Below are 15,173 nucleotides of genomic sequence, written 5' to 3'. Positions count from 1 at the left end.
TTCATTTCATCTTTAAAAGTGCATGACTATGCACTATATTCCATCTGGCACTTTGCCCATTCGCCCAATCAGTTAAAGTCCTTATGCAGCCTCCCTGTTTCCTCAACACTGCCTGCCCTTCCACCTGTTTGCATTTCATCCACAAACTTGGCTACAAAGCCATTAATTCCATCATCCAAGCTATTGACATATAATGTGAAAAGAAGCCTTCCCAACACCAACCCCTGCAAAACACTTGTCAGCAGCAGCCAACCAGAAAAACCCCCCTTTATTCCCACTTTTTTCTTCCTGCCATTCAGTCAATCTTCTATCCCCATTTGTATCTTTCCTGTAATACCATGGGCACTTATCTTGTTGCAGCCTTGTGTGGCATCTTGTCAAAGGCCTTCTGAAAATCCAAGTAAGCAACATCCATTCACTATCCTTTGTCTATTATGCCTGTTATTTCCCCAAAGCATTCAAACAGATTTTTCAGCCAAGATTTTCTCTTAAGGAAACCATGCTAACTTTGGCTTATTTTATCATGTGCCTCCAAGTACCCTGAAACCTCATCCTTACTAATGGACTCCTACATCCTCCAACCACTGAAATCAGACTAACTGGCCTATAATTTCTTTTCTTCTGCCTCCCATCCTTGTTTAAAGAGTGGAGTAATATTTGCAGTTTTCCATTCCTCTGGATACCATTCCAGAATCTAGTGATTCTTGAAAGATCATTAGCAATGCCTGCACAAGCTCTTCAGCTACCTCTTTCAGAACCCTGGGGTATAGTCTATCTGGTCCAGTTTACTTGTCTGTCATCAGACCTTTCAGCTTTCCAAGGACCTTCTCTTATTAATGGTAACTACATTCCCGACACTCTTGAATTTCTGGCATACTGCTGGTGTCTTCCACACTGAAGACTAATGCAAAGCACGTATTAAGTTCGTCCGCTATTTGTTCCCCATTGTGACCTATCCAGTGTAATTTTCCAGTGATCTGATAATTCATTCTTGCCTTTCTTTTACTTTTCATATATTTTCTATTCTTTATATATAAGAAAAACTTTTGGTATCCTCTTCTATATTATGACAAGCATACCTTTCATCTTTTCTCTCCTTATTGCATTTTTTGTTGTCCTCTTTTGGTTTTAAAAGTTTCCCAATCCTCTAACTTCCCACTAATCTTTGCTCTATTATGTGCCCTTTCTTTTGCTTTTATGTTGTGTTTGATTTCCCTTGTCAGCCACAGTTCCCTCATCCACCCTTTGGAATACTACTTCATCTGTGGATCCTGAGCCTTCTAAATTACCCCCAGAAATTCCAGTCACTGCTGTTCTGCCATCATCCTTGCTAGTATCCCCTTCCAATTAACTTTAGCCGTCTTCTCTCTCATGGCTCTATAATTCCTTTTACTCCACTGGAATACTGAGACATCTGACTTTATCCTCTCCCTCTTAAACTGTAGGGTGAATTCTGTCATATCATGATCACTGTCTCCTGAGGGTTCCTTTATCTTAAACTTTCTAATAAAATCTGGTTTATCACACAACACCGAATCCAGAATTTCCTTTCCCCAAATTCGATCAATGACAAGCTGCTGTAAAAAGTCGCCTCGTAGGTATTCTACAAATTCCCTCTCTTGGGATCCAGCACCAACCTGATTTTTCCAATCTATCTGCATATTGAAATCCTCTATCACTATGGTAGTAGTGCCCTTTTTCTATCTCCGTTGTAATTTGTATCCCACATCCTGGCTGCTGTTCAAAGGCCTTTCTGTAACTTGCATCGGGGTCTAATAACCCTTGTAGCTTCTTGACTCTTCCCACAAGGCTTCTACGTCTTCCCATCCTGTCTCACCTCTTTCTAATGATTTGATTTCATTTTTTACCAACAGAGCCACCCCAGTGCCTCTGCCTACTTGCCTGTTGTTTTGATACAATTTGTATTTTTGGATGTTAAGCTCCCAACTATGATGTTGTGGGCAACAACTCAGTGATGCCCACGACATCATACAATACTTGCTAATCTCTATCTGTCATACAAGATCACCTAACTTATTTTGTATACTGTATACATTTAAATATAACACCTTCAGTTCTGTATTCATCACTTTTTTCAATTTTGCCCCATGTTACACTTTAACTCATCCTACTGGCTGCAAATTTTCCCTATCTGCCTGTCTGTCCTCACAGTCTCGCTACATGCTGCATCTACTTGCATACCAACTGCCCCGTCCCCAGCCCTATCACTGAGGTTCCCATGTCCCTGCTAAATTAGGTTTAAACCCTCCCCATCAGCTCTAGCAAACCTGCCTGTAAGGATATTGGTCCGCCCCATCAGCTCTAGCAAACCTGCCCGTAAGGATATTGGCGAAGTCCAGTTAGTCCTGACGAAGGGTCTTGGCCTGAAACGTCGACTGTACCTCTTTCTAGAGATGCTGCCTGGCTTGCTGCATTCACCAGCAACTTTTATGTGTGTTGCTTCAGGTGTAAACTGTCCTTTTTGCACAGGTCATACCTTCCCCAGATTGGAATTAAGGAATCCCCTATCACTCCTCTTCTCTCCCCTTCCTTTCTGAGCACAAAGCCAAACTCAATGCCAGAGACCTGTCACCATGGCTTCCCCCCGGTAGGTTGTACCCCCCCCCCCGCCCACCGACAACCACAAAGTGGTATACTTATCATTGAGTGAAACGACCACAGGAGTACTCTGCACTAGCTGCCTATTCCCTCCCACTCCCCCTTGCCCCTCCCCTCCCCCTTCTTTGTCCCTCAGCAAGCTTTATACAAAGCTTCAGAAATGAATGGAATAATTTTCAATAAGTTATTGAATAGTCAGAGACTTGCTCCCTAGTGAGAAGTTATTCTGGTGAAAGATGCAGAGACAGATGGAGATAGATGACCATTTGAATAATTCAGGAGATTTTATTTTTCAGCACTGTAGTAGAGTTCCCTCTCTGGGTATGACCTTTAAATTGTGTGGACTTTTGGTCTTGCCAAGATTAACTCAATATCAGAATCAGGTTTGCTTTCTTCCTTTGCAAAATGCAATTCATTTCCCTGATCTTCTATTTGAAATAGTGCTGAATAATAAGTTTGTATTATATCTAAGTGTATATAGATGGTCTGTACCTTTTGACTCCAAGGCAGGAGTTTTCTTCAGTGCCTCTCCAGGTCTTGATTTCTGTCCTTTTTTTCTCTGCATTTGGGCTCTTCATAATATTCGCCGTGAACCTTTCAAATTATTATTTCAAATAAGTTTATGACAAATGTATTTCATCCACTGGTATTGGCACTGCTTTCCCTTGGAATTTAATGACTTCAGGAACTGCACTTTAACCATTTATCCCGTGGTGTTGCCAATTTGAGGGATCTTTGGACTTGGACACTAAGATCCCTCTTGCATCAATATTGCTAAGGATCCTATCATTTACTCTGTTCTTTCCCCTTACATTTGACCTCCAAAATGCAACACCTCACCCTTGACTGGATTAAACTCTTATTTACCATTTCTCTGTCCATATCTGCTCTATATTTTGATGACCTTCTTTAGTATCCAAAACTCTACCAATTTTTGTGTTGACTTCAAACATGCTAATCAGTTCATCCACATTTTTATCCAAGTCTATGTATATCACAAGTAACCAGCCCCAGCACTGATCTTTGCAATTCACTGCTGGTCGCAGACCTTCAATTAGAATAACATACCTCTAACATCCTCTTTGCTCCAGGCGGTGGGGAGGGGTGAGAGAAAGTGCTAGCCTATCCAGTTTCCCATTATAATCTAAATACCCCATTGCCCTCCTTCTCAAATTGTGTTAATATTCTTGTAAATCATTTCTGCATGCTCTCCATATCAATAGCAGGGTGACCAGAAGTGCACACGGTACTCTAAATGAGGCCTTATCAACAATTGTTGACATCCCAGCTCCTGCACTCAGTATTCTGAATAGTGATGCAGTTTGTATGACATGATCTGCCCCGCACAATGTCATGCTGACTATCCCAAGTAAGCCAATGTTTTTCCAAAGGTGAGTAAATCCTTTTCCTAAGAATCCCCACAGATAGCTTCCTTAGCACTCACTAATCTATAATTTCCTGGATCCTGCCTCTGGGACCCCTTCTCTTTGTGATTTTTATAAATGACCTGGATGAAAAAGTGGAGGGATGGGTTAGTAAATTTGCTGAATGACACAAAGGTTGGGGGTGCTGTGGATCGTGTGGAGAGCTGTCAGAGGTTACAGCGGGACATTGATAGGATGCAAAACTGGGCTGAGAAGTGGCAGATGGAGTTCAACCCAGGTAAGTGTGAGGTGGTTCATTTTGGTAGATCAAATATGATGGCAGAATATAGTATTAATGGTAAGACTCTTGGCAGTGTGGAAGATCAGAGGGATCTTGGGGTCTGAGTCCATAGGACACTCAAAGCTGCTGTGCAGGTTGACTCTGTGGTTAAGAAGACATACAGTGCATTGGCCTTCAACAACCATGTGATTGAGTTTAAGAACTGAGAGGTAATGTTACGGCTATATAGGACCCTGGTCAGACCCCACTTGGGGTACTGTGCTCAGTTCTGGTTACCTCACTACAGGAAGGATGTGGAAACTATAGAAAGGGTGCAGAGGAGATCTACAAGGATGTTGCCTGGACTGGGGAGCATGCCTTATGGAATAGATTGACTGAACTTGGCCTTTTCTTCTTGGAGTGATGGAGGATGAGAGTGTCCTAGTAGAGGTGTATAAGATGATGAGAGGCATTGATTGTGTGGATAGTCAGAGGCTTTTTCCCAGGACTGAAATGGCTAGCATGAGAGGGCATAGTTTTAAGGTGCTTGGAAGTAGGTACAGAGGAGATGTCAGGGGTAAGTTTTTTATGCATAGAGTGGTGAGTGCGTGGAATGGGCTGCCGGCTATGGTGGTGGAGGCGGATATGATAGGGTCTTTTAAGAGACTCCTGGATAGATACATGGAGCTTAGAAAAATAGAGGGTAACCTTAAGTAATTTCTAAAGTAATTACATGTTCGGCACAGCATCATGGGCCGAAGGACCTGTATTGTACTGTGGGTTTTCTATGTTTCTATCTCTCTTGCCTTTTTTAAACAGTCAGTAGAGATAATCCAGGAAATTATAGGCCAGTGAACAATATAAGGATCTTTGCCAACATCCCAGCAATCTCCTTTTGTGCCTTTCTCAATAACTTGGGATAGAACCTGTAAGGCTCTGGGGATTTATCCACCTTAATGTTCTTCATTAGACCCAACACCACCTCTTCCTTCATTCTGACGTACTGTAGATTATTAGCATACCCTAAACTCAATTTTCTTTTTTCTACAGTGCCTTGAAAAAATATACAGCCCCTAGCCCTTTGTTCACATAAATTAGTGTTACAACCAGGAATTTTGATAATTTTAACTTAGAATTTTTTATTTGTGAATAAAATGCTTCTTTTTCACAGTACAACCCAAAAATACAGGAAAGGTTGTAAAGCATGAAAAACTAATAATTCAAAAACTGCCATGTCAGCACTTCAAAAGTATTCATCCCTCTTTTCTCAGTACTTAGTTGAACCACCTCACACAGCTATTTCAGCCAGTAGTCTTTTTGGTTAAGTCTCCCTTCCTGTTTACCCTGTATACCTCAGACTTTAGATACAACACTGAGTAATATCATCTGCAGAAATTCTTTGATGACTGGGCAATAGTTGGGTGTAGAAATGGAGGACGGAAGGACAAATACTTTGTCAAATGGTGCAACCTGAATCATCTGCAGCTCATCATCAGTAAGACAAGGGAGATGGTGATGGGCATCAGGAAGACTAACAATAGGAAGACTAATCCTGCACTGCTCCCTGTTACTATTGACGGTGTGGATGTGGTGAGGATCTACAAGTACCTGGCGGTTCAACTGGATGTCAGACTTGAATGGAGCACCAACACAGAGGCTGCATACAAGAAGGGCCAGAGTTGCCTCTACTTCCTGAGGAGACTGATTTTCAGGCCTCTCCTTCTTATGTTCTACCAATATGCTGTTGCCAATACAATCTTGTATGCGGTGATGTGCTGGGGAAATGATATCAACACGGGTGATGCCAACAGGCTCAATAAACTGATTAGAAAGGCTGTTTCTGTTATAGGAGTCAAACTGGACACACTGGAGGCTGTGGTAGAACAAAGGACCCTCTGGAAAATCCTGGCAATTCTGGATAATGTTTCTTACCCTCTGCATGCCGCCTTGGCTGAACAGAGTAGTACTTTTAGTAGTAGACTAAGACAACTGCGCTGCTCCAAAGAGCACTACATGAGGTCATTCTAACCTTCAGCTCTATAATGAGTCAACATGTAGCCAGGGTAGTGATGACCTCCTCCTGTTTTACTGTTTGAGGTAACTTATTTTTTTATTCTTTCTTTCTTCTCTTCTAATATTTGTATATCTGTGCATTGTAATTTCCTTTGGGATCAATAAATTATCTATCTTTCTATTAGCTTTTCACTATGTGCTGGAGCAAGATTTGTCATTCCTCCTTGCAAAATTGCTCAAACTGTGCCAGGTTAGTTCAGGGGCTGTGGTGGGCAGCAAACCTGAGGTATTGCCAGAGATGTTCGATCAGATTAAGGTCAGGACTCTGATTGGGCCACTCAAGGACATCAGCCACTCCATAGTTGCTCCGGCAGTGTGCTTTGGGTCGTTGTCCTGCTGATGCTACCTACACCATACTTTATATAGAGAGAGATCCTGGATAAAAACCTGCTAGCCTCTGCCAGAACGCTTAAACTGGGGAGGAAGTTCATCGCTCAACAAGACGATGATCCAAAGCACACTGCTAGAGCAACTATGGAGCGTCTTCACATAAAGAAAACTGATGTCCTTGAGTGGCCCAGTCAGAGTCCCAACCTTAATCCTATCAAATGTCTCTGGCAAAACCTTGAGATTGCTGTCCACCACCACACCCCAACTAATCTGGCACAGCTTGAGCAATTTTGCAAGAAGGAATTGACAAATCTTGCTCCATCATATTGTGTAAAGTTAATAGACTTATTCAAAAAGACTACTGGCTGTAATAGCTGCGAGAGGTGGTTCAACTAAGTACTGAGCAAAGGGGGATGAATATTTTTGAACTGCTGACATTTCAGCCTTTGAATTTTTAGTTTTTCATGCTCTGAAAAAAGCAGCATGTGATTAACGAATAAAAATTCTGTTAAATTGATCAAAATCCTGGTTGTAATTTATGTGAACAAACAGCTGGGGGGCTGAATACATTTTCAAGGCACTATATGTTCTTGTTCTTAGTGAATATTTGTTCAGTATCTCACCCATATCCACTAACTTCAGGTATAAATTCCCTTGAGAGGTCTTTAGTTATCCTCTTGTTTGTATATGTATAAAATTCCTTTGTATTTTCCTTAATCCTTCTTGGCCCTGTTAATCCCTTTGAGTTCTTCCCTACTTTCTTTCTGTTCCTTAAGTGCCTGTCTGATTTCAGCTTCCTTAACCTTACGTAAGTTTACTTTTGCTTTTTGACTAAACTTCCAACATCTCTCAGCATCCAGAGTCACTGTATGTTACCATCCTTGTCTCTCCTCCTCACTGGAACATCTTGGTCCTGAATTCTGATCAGCTAGTCTTTAACTGACTCCCACATGCCTGATGTGAACTTGTCTAAGTTCAGCTGCTCCCAGTCTACTCTTCCTAGCTCCTGTCTAATAATGTTGTAGTTTGTCCTCCTCTAATTTAGTATTTTCACTCAAGGTCCTGATTTATAACTTTCTGAAAACTTAAGAGGTATTTCTTGAATAATTGTAAACTTGTTATGTTTTTGATTAAAATTAGTTATCATTTGAGGGAGAAAATCACCTTACAGCTGAACTGTTGAACACTTAACAGTTTAACAATTAACTGTTCAATTGGAGTCTTGGAGTATTTTTAAGTTAAAGTCTTTTATCTCATTTGCATTCTCATGTGAAGAGCTGTACATTTTTTTTAAAAAAAGAGACCTGTTAAGTTTCTTGAAACTGATATAACTGTCATCAAGATTTGTTCCATATTTGATTTACCTGAACTGTTCATAGAATTCAGATGATGAAACGTTAAGCACCGTATCCCAAGATAGTTTCAACCGGGAGCGTTATGACAGTATGGTGAGTTGTTTCTCTGCATGTGGAAATGCATTCTGTGGCATGAGCCCTCAGTGATATGTGGTGTTGTTTGATTCTTCCAAACATTCTGGCTTATTTGGATTGTTGTTTCAGCCAAAGTAGTGATAGATTGAACATATTTTATTGGTTTTAAAATGGCAATTTGTTTTGATGCCATTGTTTCAAAACAGCACATGATAGAGATCAGAGCGCAGAAAATGCTACTGATGCTTTGCAGCATTGGGAAACAGATTAGGCTGTTTATGTTTTGCATAAAACTTAATTCGAACTGTAAACCAAAAGATATACAAGCCTTCTAGTAGCAATACAGAAGAAATAGATAATAGGTACAATAGATTAATTAAGTAGGTTAAATCATCGGCTTCTAAAGGAAAGCATGATACTTTCAGATAATGTTTTAATGTTAATGAACAACACAAACAAAATGCTGGAGGAACTCAGTAGGTCGGGCGGCATTTTTTGCAGGGAAATAAACAGTTGACATTTTGGGGTGAGACCATTCAGCAGGTCTAGCAATGAAGTGGACAGAGTCAGAATAAAAAGGTGGGGAAAAGGGAAGGAATATAAGCTGACAGGTGAGGTGATGGGCAAGACCAGGTAATGGGTAAGGTGGGTGGGTTGATGTAAGAAGCTGGGAGGTGATAGGCAAAAGAAGTACAGGGCTGAAGGAGGAGGAACATGGAAGGAATGGATAGTGGACCATGGAATAAAGAAAGGGGTGAGGAACCAAGGGAGGTGATGGGCAGATTGTGAGGGTGGGGACAGAGAAGAGAAGGGGCAAAAGGACCACCAGAATGGAGGAAAACGAAAAGGCTGGGGGAATAGGAAAGAGAGAAGAGATTATGGGAAGATCTGGTCAAGATGGCACTGAGCTGCAATATCCAGTGTTTTTTAGATTCATAGTTATGGCTTTGGGGACACTGTAGGGAGCTAGGAGTTAGGTTAGAGATTAGCGACAGGCATTAGGGAGTTAAGGGCAGTAAATTAAGAGTCAGGAACAGGGGCCAATGTTTGGGTCAAGTTGGCGCTGAGTTCTAATGTCTGTTGATGTCATGGCTCAGATTTTATTGTTTAGGTTTATAGGGATAGTCTGGCGATAGCGCGAGGAGATAAGGGTCAGTTTAGAGTTAAGGATAGGGATGAGAGAGATTGAAGAGTTGGGCAGGAGTTGGCGTTCAGAGCCCAGGTTGAAATGCTCCACGGTCAAAAATCAACGATCTGAATGTCAATTGGGTCAACAAACACTGAATAGAACAGTGATCCCCAGATCCTCAAATCCCAAGCCAGAGGTCCATAAGGACAGGGGTTTCAAGGGAAGCTGACCCTTCCCTCCCCCCCCACCCCCAGCCATCAGTTTGGATGTGCATGTGAGTTTGGAAGTTGCAATCCAGATGGGTCGGGTGAGTTGAAGGGAAAGATGTGCCTGGTGGTAGGATTCTCTTGGAGGTAGTTGCGGAGAATCCAGAGTATCTAAGTTCTGATAGCTGCTCCCCTCTTCCCCCACCCACCACCTCCCCTCCTCCTCTTTATTCCATGGTTGACTGTCCTCTCCTATCAGATTCCTCCGTCAGCCCTTTACCTCTTCCACTTATCACCTCTCAGCTTCTCTCATCATTCCTCACTTCCCCACCCACCCACCCACCTTCCCCCTCACCTGGTCTCACCTATTACCTGCCAGCTTCTACTCCTTCAAGCTTCACACATCATCCTCCCTTTCCCCACCCCCAACTTTTTGTTCTGGTTTCTGTCCACTTCCTTTCCAGTCCTGATGAAGTGTCTCGGTCCAAAATGTTGACTGTTTATTTCCCTTCACAGATGCTGCTCAACCTTCTCCTTTGTGTCCTGCTCAAGATTTTCAGCATCTGCAGAAATTTTTGTGCTCTAATATGGAATCAAAAGCATGAAAAAAAGATGAAAGTGGCTTAGTTTTAGTAGCTAAAGGAAGAGTACAGTTTTCAAATAAAACTGAGATTGCTGACTTAAAGCAACACACATCAAAGTTGCTGGTGAACGCAGCAGGCCAGGCAGCATCTCTAGGAAGAGGTACAGTCGACCTTTCAGGCCGAGACCCTTCGTCAGGAATAACTGAAGGAAGAGCTAGTAAGAGATTTGAAAGTGGGGGGGGGGGAGGGGGAGATCCAAAATGATAGGAGAAGACAGGAGGGGGAGGGATGGAGCCAAGAGCTGGACAGTTGATTGGCAAAAGGGATATGAGAGGATCATGGGACAGGAGGCCGAGGGAGAAGGAAAAGCGGCGGGGGGACCCAGAGAATGAGCAGGGGGTATAGTCAGAGGGACAGACGGAGAAAAAGGAGAGTGAGAGAAAGAATGTGTGTATATAACTAAATAACGGATGGGGTACGAGGGGGAGGTGGGGCATTAGCGGAAGATAGAGAAGTCAATGTTCATGCCATCAGGTTGAAGGCTACCCAGACGGAATATAAGGTGTTGTTCCTCCAACCTGAGTGTGGCTTCATCTTCACAGTAGAGGAGGCAGTGGATAGACATGTCAGAATGGGAATGGGATGTGGAATTAAAATATGTGGCCACTGGGAGATCCTGTTTTCTCTGGTGGACAGAGCGTAGGTGTTCAGCAAAACGATCTCCCAGTCTGCGTCAGGTCTCACCAATTTATAGAAGGCCACATCGGGAGCACCGGACGCAGTATATCACCCCAGCCGACTCACAGGTGAAGTGTCGCCTCACCTGGAAGGACTGTCTGGGTCCCTGAATGGTGGTAAGGGAGGAAGTGTAAGGACGTGTGTAGCACTTGTTCCGCTTACAAGGATAAGCGCCAGGAGGGAGATCAGTGGGGAGGAATGGGGGGGACGAATGGACAAGGGAGTCGCGTATAGGGAGTGATCCTTGTGGAAAGCGGGGGGGGGGTGGAGGGAAAGATGTGCTTAGTAGTGGGATCCCGTTGGAGGTGGCGGAAGTTACGGAGAATATGTTGGACCTGGAGGCTGGTGGGGTGGTAGGTGAGGACAAGGGGAACCCTATTCATAGTGGGGTGGCGGGAGAATGGAGTGAGAGCAGATGTGCGTGAAATGGGGGAGATGCGTTTGAGAGCAGAGTTGATGGTGGAGGAAGGGAAGCCCCTTTCTTTAAAAAAGGAGGACATCTCCCTCGTCCTGGAATGAAAAGCCTCATCCTGAGAGCAGATGCAGCGGAGACGGAGGAATTACGAGAAGGGGACGGCATTTTTGCAAGAGACAGGGTGAGAAGAGGAATAGTCCAGATAGCTGTAAGAGTCAGTAGGCTTATAGTAGACATCAGTAGATAAGCTGTCTCCAGAGATAGAGACAGAAAGATCTAGAAAGGGGAGGGAGGTGTCGGAAATGGACCAGGTAAACTTGAGGGCAGGGTGAAAGTTGGAGGCAAAGTAAATAAAGTCAATGAGCTCAGCATGTGTGCAGGAATCCCATTCCCATTCTGACATGGTCTCCTCTACTGTAAAGATGAAGCTACACTCAGGTTGGAGGAACAACACCTTATATTCCGTCTGGGTAGCCTCCAACCTGATGGCATGAACATTGACTTCTCTAACTTCCGCTAATGCCCCACCTCCACCTCGTGCCCCATCCATTATTTATATACACACATTCTTTCTCTTACTCTCCTTTTTCTCCCTCTGTCCCTCTGACTATACCCCTTGCCCATCCTCTGGCGTTTTCCCCCCTCTCCCCTTTTCCTTCTCCCTGGGCCTCCTGTCCCATGATCCTCTCATATCCCTTTTGCCAATCAACTGTCCAGCTCTTAGCTCCATCCCTCCCCCTCCTGTCTTCTCCTATCATTTTGGATGTCCCCCTCTCCCTCCCACTTCCAAATCTCTTACTAGCTCTTCCTTCAGTTAGTCCTGACGAAGGGTCTCAGCCTGAAACGTCGACTGTACCTCTTCCTAGAGATGCTGCCTGGCCTGCTGCGTTCACCAGCAACTTTGATGTTTGTTGCTTGAATTTCCAGCATCTGCAGAATTCCTCGTGTTTGCTGACTTCAAAGTTGAAAGAGAACTGCAAATATTAATTCTAAGTTTATTCTACTGTATGGTCCCACTACAGCTCACAAATGATAAAGATTTGTGTTTTTTGGAAGGCTTATGTGTGTTTTATTAACCATTTCAATACCCAACAAACATCTCTGAAGAAAATGACCAAATTATTAAAAACACAGTAACACACAGGATTGATGAAGGGTCTTGACCCGAAACCTCAACTGTTTATTCTCGCCATAGATTCTGCCTAACTTGCTGAGTTCCTCCAGCATTTTGTGTGTGTGGCTCAAGATTTCCAGCATCTGCAGTATTCTTATATTTAAAATTGCACTGTTTTTGAAACTGTACACCAATTATTTACTATTTTGCTTTCAATCTTTTCTGCTATTTTAACGTTTATTTATACTTCCAAATTAATTTAAATTTCAAATTCCTGTTATGCATTTAAGGATTAACTGGATTAACTCATTTATTGAGTTAGCCTGTGAACAGATCCTTCATGAAATTACAGTTCCAATAATCTGAAACTGTGACTGTGGTTCAGAGACTATTTGAGGACCATTTGCGCAGAATTCTATTCGTCAGGGTCATGAAGTAACAGTGATGACTTGTGTGTCTTTTAACATAACCATCAAGGCTGGAGGAAACAGAGATATGAAAAAGACAATGATAGGAGTTCATTATCATTGTCAAAGTGAAAAATATTTTAACTATAACTGAGACAGTCAAACCACGTGGCAAACCTTTTCTTGGTGGGGGGAGGGGTCTGTCGAGAATATCCTGGACATTTTAATACCATGGTAACAATTTACATTTGTAGCACCTTTCATGACCTCTGACAACAGCATTACTGTAATAGCCAGTGAAATCTTTTAAATATTCTCACATTTCTTAACTATTTAAAATAGGGTTCAACAAATGGCTCAGTTGCAGAGTTTTGACTTCAAACGTTGACAATTTCGCTGTACGGTTTTGACCTGAAATGTTGACAGGTTGTTTTCTCCCACAGATGCTGCATGACCTTCAGCATATTGTTGCTCAGTTGCAGATCATCAGATAATGCTATTGCTAGCATGGAATTTTTGTATTCGTCTGAGAGAACATTATCAAAACAGCAGTAGATTAGAAATTGTGTTGCATGTGAAAAATGGGCACTAAAGGGAATAATATAGCATGTAATGTGTGTGCCACCAAACTTGATATTACTGCATATTAGCATATAATTGTATGCTATTTCATGGAGTACCCAGCAGTTGCTCTAAGTGCACATTTGGTATCTGAGTGCAGCATGTGTCAGAGGCAAGCTACCAAATGACCATTGCTGAGCACCCATGCATTTTTCTAACAAAAGATTATCACATGATAATTTGTTTAAATAACAGAAACTTACTGAGAGATCAGGATACAAAAGAAATGATACTTCGGGTGTAAACAGCCTGTTGTCCTTCACATTATTCTGGTATCCTGACATCTGTAAATTATATGGCCCTTGCTGACTTCCGTATTATTTGATATCCTCTGTTACTTATTCCTTTCAATTTTTCTTTGTCCTCTACAGTCATCTGATTTTTCTGATCAGATTGGATCAACAGCTGCCTATTTTAGCCGTTCAAGCCGCCGGGGAAGTGTGGTTTCAGACTCTGATGATATAACTGTCCCAGATCTTTTTAGTGTGAGTGAGCACACCTGTGCTGTGTGATTTGGAGCTGAGTTTTAGAGGTGACCATTCCCCCTGTAATACTGTGATTTATGTCTTGTGATTTGGCAATTTATCATCTCCATGCATATTTTAACTTGCTGCTCTGTGGCTTCTGAAATAATGATCATATGTTTATTTTGGAAGTAACATTGTGATCTTTTAAAACTGCATGATTGTGTATATTAATTTAAGCCAAGCATTAATAAACATTGAATATAAATATTTGTTCAACTTTGTTTCAAATAATATTGGAAAAGTTTGGGAAAAGACTGTACACTGTCTACTTGTGGCCATTATTGTGTCTTACTATGTAGTCAATAGTAACATTTTGCATTCATACTTGTTAATATTGTGCTGATCAAAATTTGCAACTGTGTTTGTCACTAAATGATCATTGACCAACCTTGACAGTTTTGACTGAATGTTCCAGAATGTGTAGGAAAGGTCTTATGTACTAGTTTTCTTCAGTAGTATTTTAATGTTATTGCAGTGTTTTGAGATTTGTTGTACAAATTGTGTATGCTAACTTGTGTGCATGAAAGACTCGTGATTTTGTAGGTTTTTAATTTTCCTGCAGTAGTTTTCCCTCATACAGATCATCTCAGGTTACGGTAGGATTCTCTGTGGTGAATTGTTTAAACCCAAACAGTCTGCAAGTCAGAAATGTGGCTGTGAATCAATTTCCCAGTCAGCAGAAGATGCCTGAAACTCTGCAGTAGTTGACTAATCCTTATTGCCAGTCTCCCAAATGCTTGTTTGTATGTGTGGTCTGTTCCATACTAAGTCAGGTGTTCGTAAGGTGGGGAGAACCTGTACTTAGAATATATTGTTTGCTGGCTTCCATAACTCACTGCAGGCAGTTTTCTTCATACCCAGTTAGCATGTTGAAACTATTTTTGACTGGCTTTTCGCACAGGACAATACAATCACTAACCTGTTTTTAAGTAAATATGACCAGGAAATGCACAGCCAACCCTCAGTACAGGGAGGGCTCAGTAATAGGTCCTGGTGTGCCTGTCACCCCCTTCACTTGCTGGACTGGGGTAGATAGGCAGCTCCATTGATTTGAACAGATATTTGTGATCTGGAGGTTATGAAGAAAAAAGTGTTGACATTTAACATTTATTTTTCCTTGCTGAGAATGAGAGTACGTGTGGGAAGGGTAATAAAGGACAGTTAATATAAAGGCATATGCCATTTCATTTTATAATGGTATTATGTGGCATTATATTATATATTATATAGCAGTACAGCACAGATACAGGACCTTCAGTTCATGCCTACCATAACACCCACTCATTTTGTCACATTTTCCTGTGTTTGGCCCATACCCATCTAAACTTTGCTGCTA

General features: G+C 42.1%; 1 protein-coding gene across 21 annotated transcripts in view; it reads left to right on the top strand.

The window, feature by feature from the left end:
* Positions 1-15,173, top strand: part of lrrfip2 (leucine rich repeat (in FLII) interacting protein 2) — a 125,472-nt gene that overhangs the window by 48,507 nt on the left and 61,792 nt on the right. For 14 of the 21 annotated variants that reach the window (XM_072263205.1, XM_072263312.1, XM_072263186.1 and 11 more), the window contains 2 exons: positions 8,046-8,114; positions 13,682-13,795. The exons of 4 other annotated variants lie outside the window; for them this stretch is intronic. In XM_072263205.1, coding sequence (XP_072119306.1) covers positions 8,046-8,114; positions 13,682-13,795 — 183 coding nt within the window. The remainder of the gene's footprint in view (positions 1-8,045; positions 8,115-13,681; positions 13,796-15,173) is intronic. 3 more of the 21 variants (XM_072263276.1, XM_072263257.1, XM_072263242.1) reach the window with 1 other exon arrangement.

This window comes from Mobula birostris, chromosome 1 (genome assembly GCF_030028105.1).
Source record: "Mobula birostris isolate sMobBir1 chromosome 1, sMobBir1.hap1, whole genome shotgun sequence".
NCBI lineage: Eukaryota > Metazoa > Chordata > Chondrichthyes > Myliobatiformes > Myliobatidae > Mobula > Mobula birostris.
This window is presented reverse-complemented; position numbering and strand designations above follow the sequence as displayed.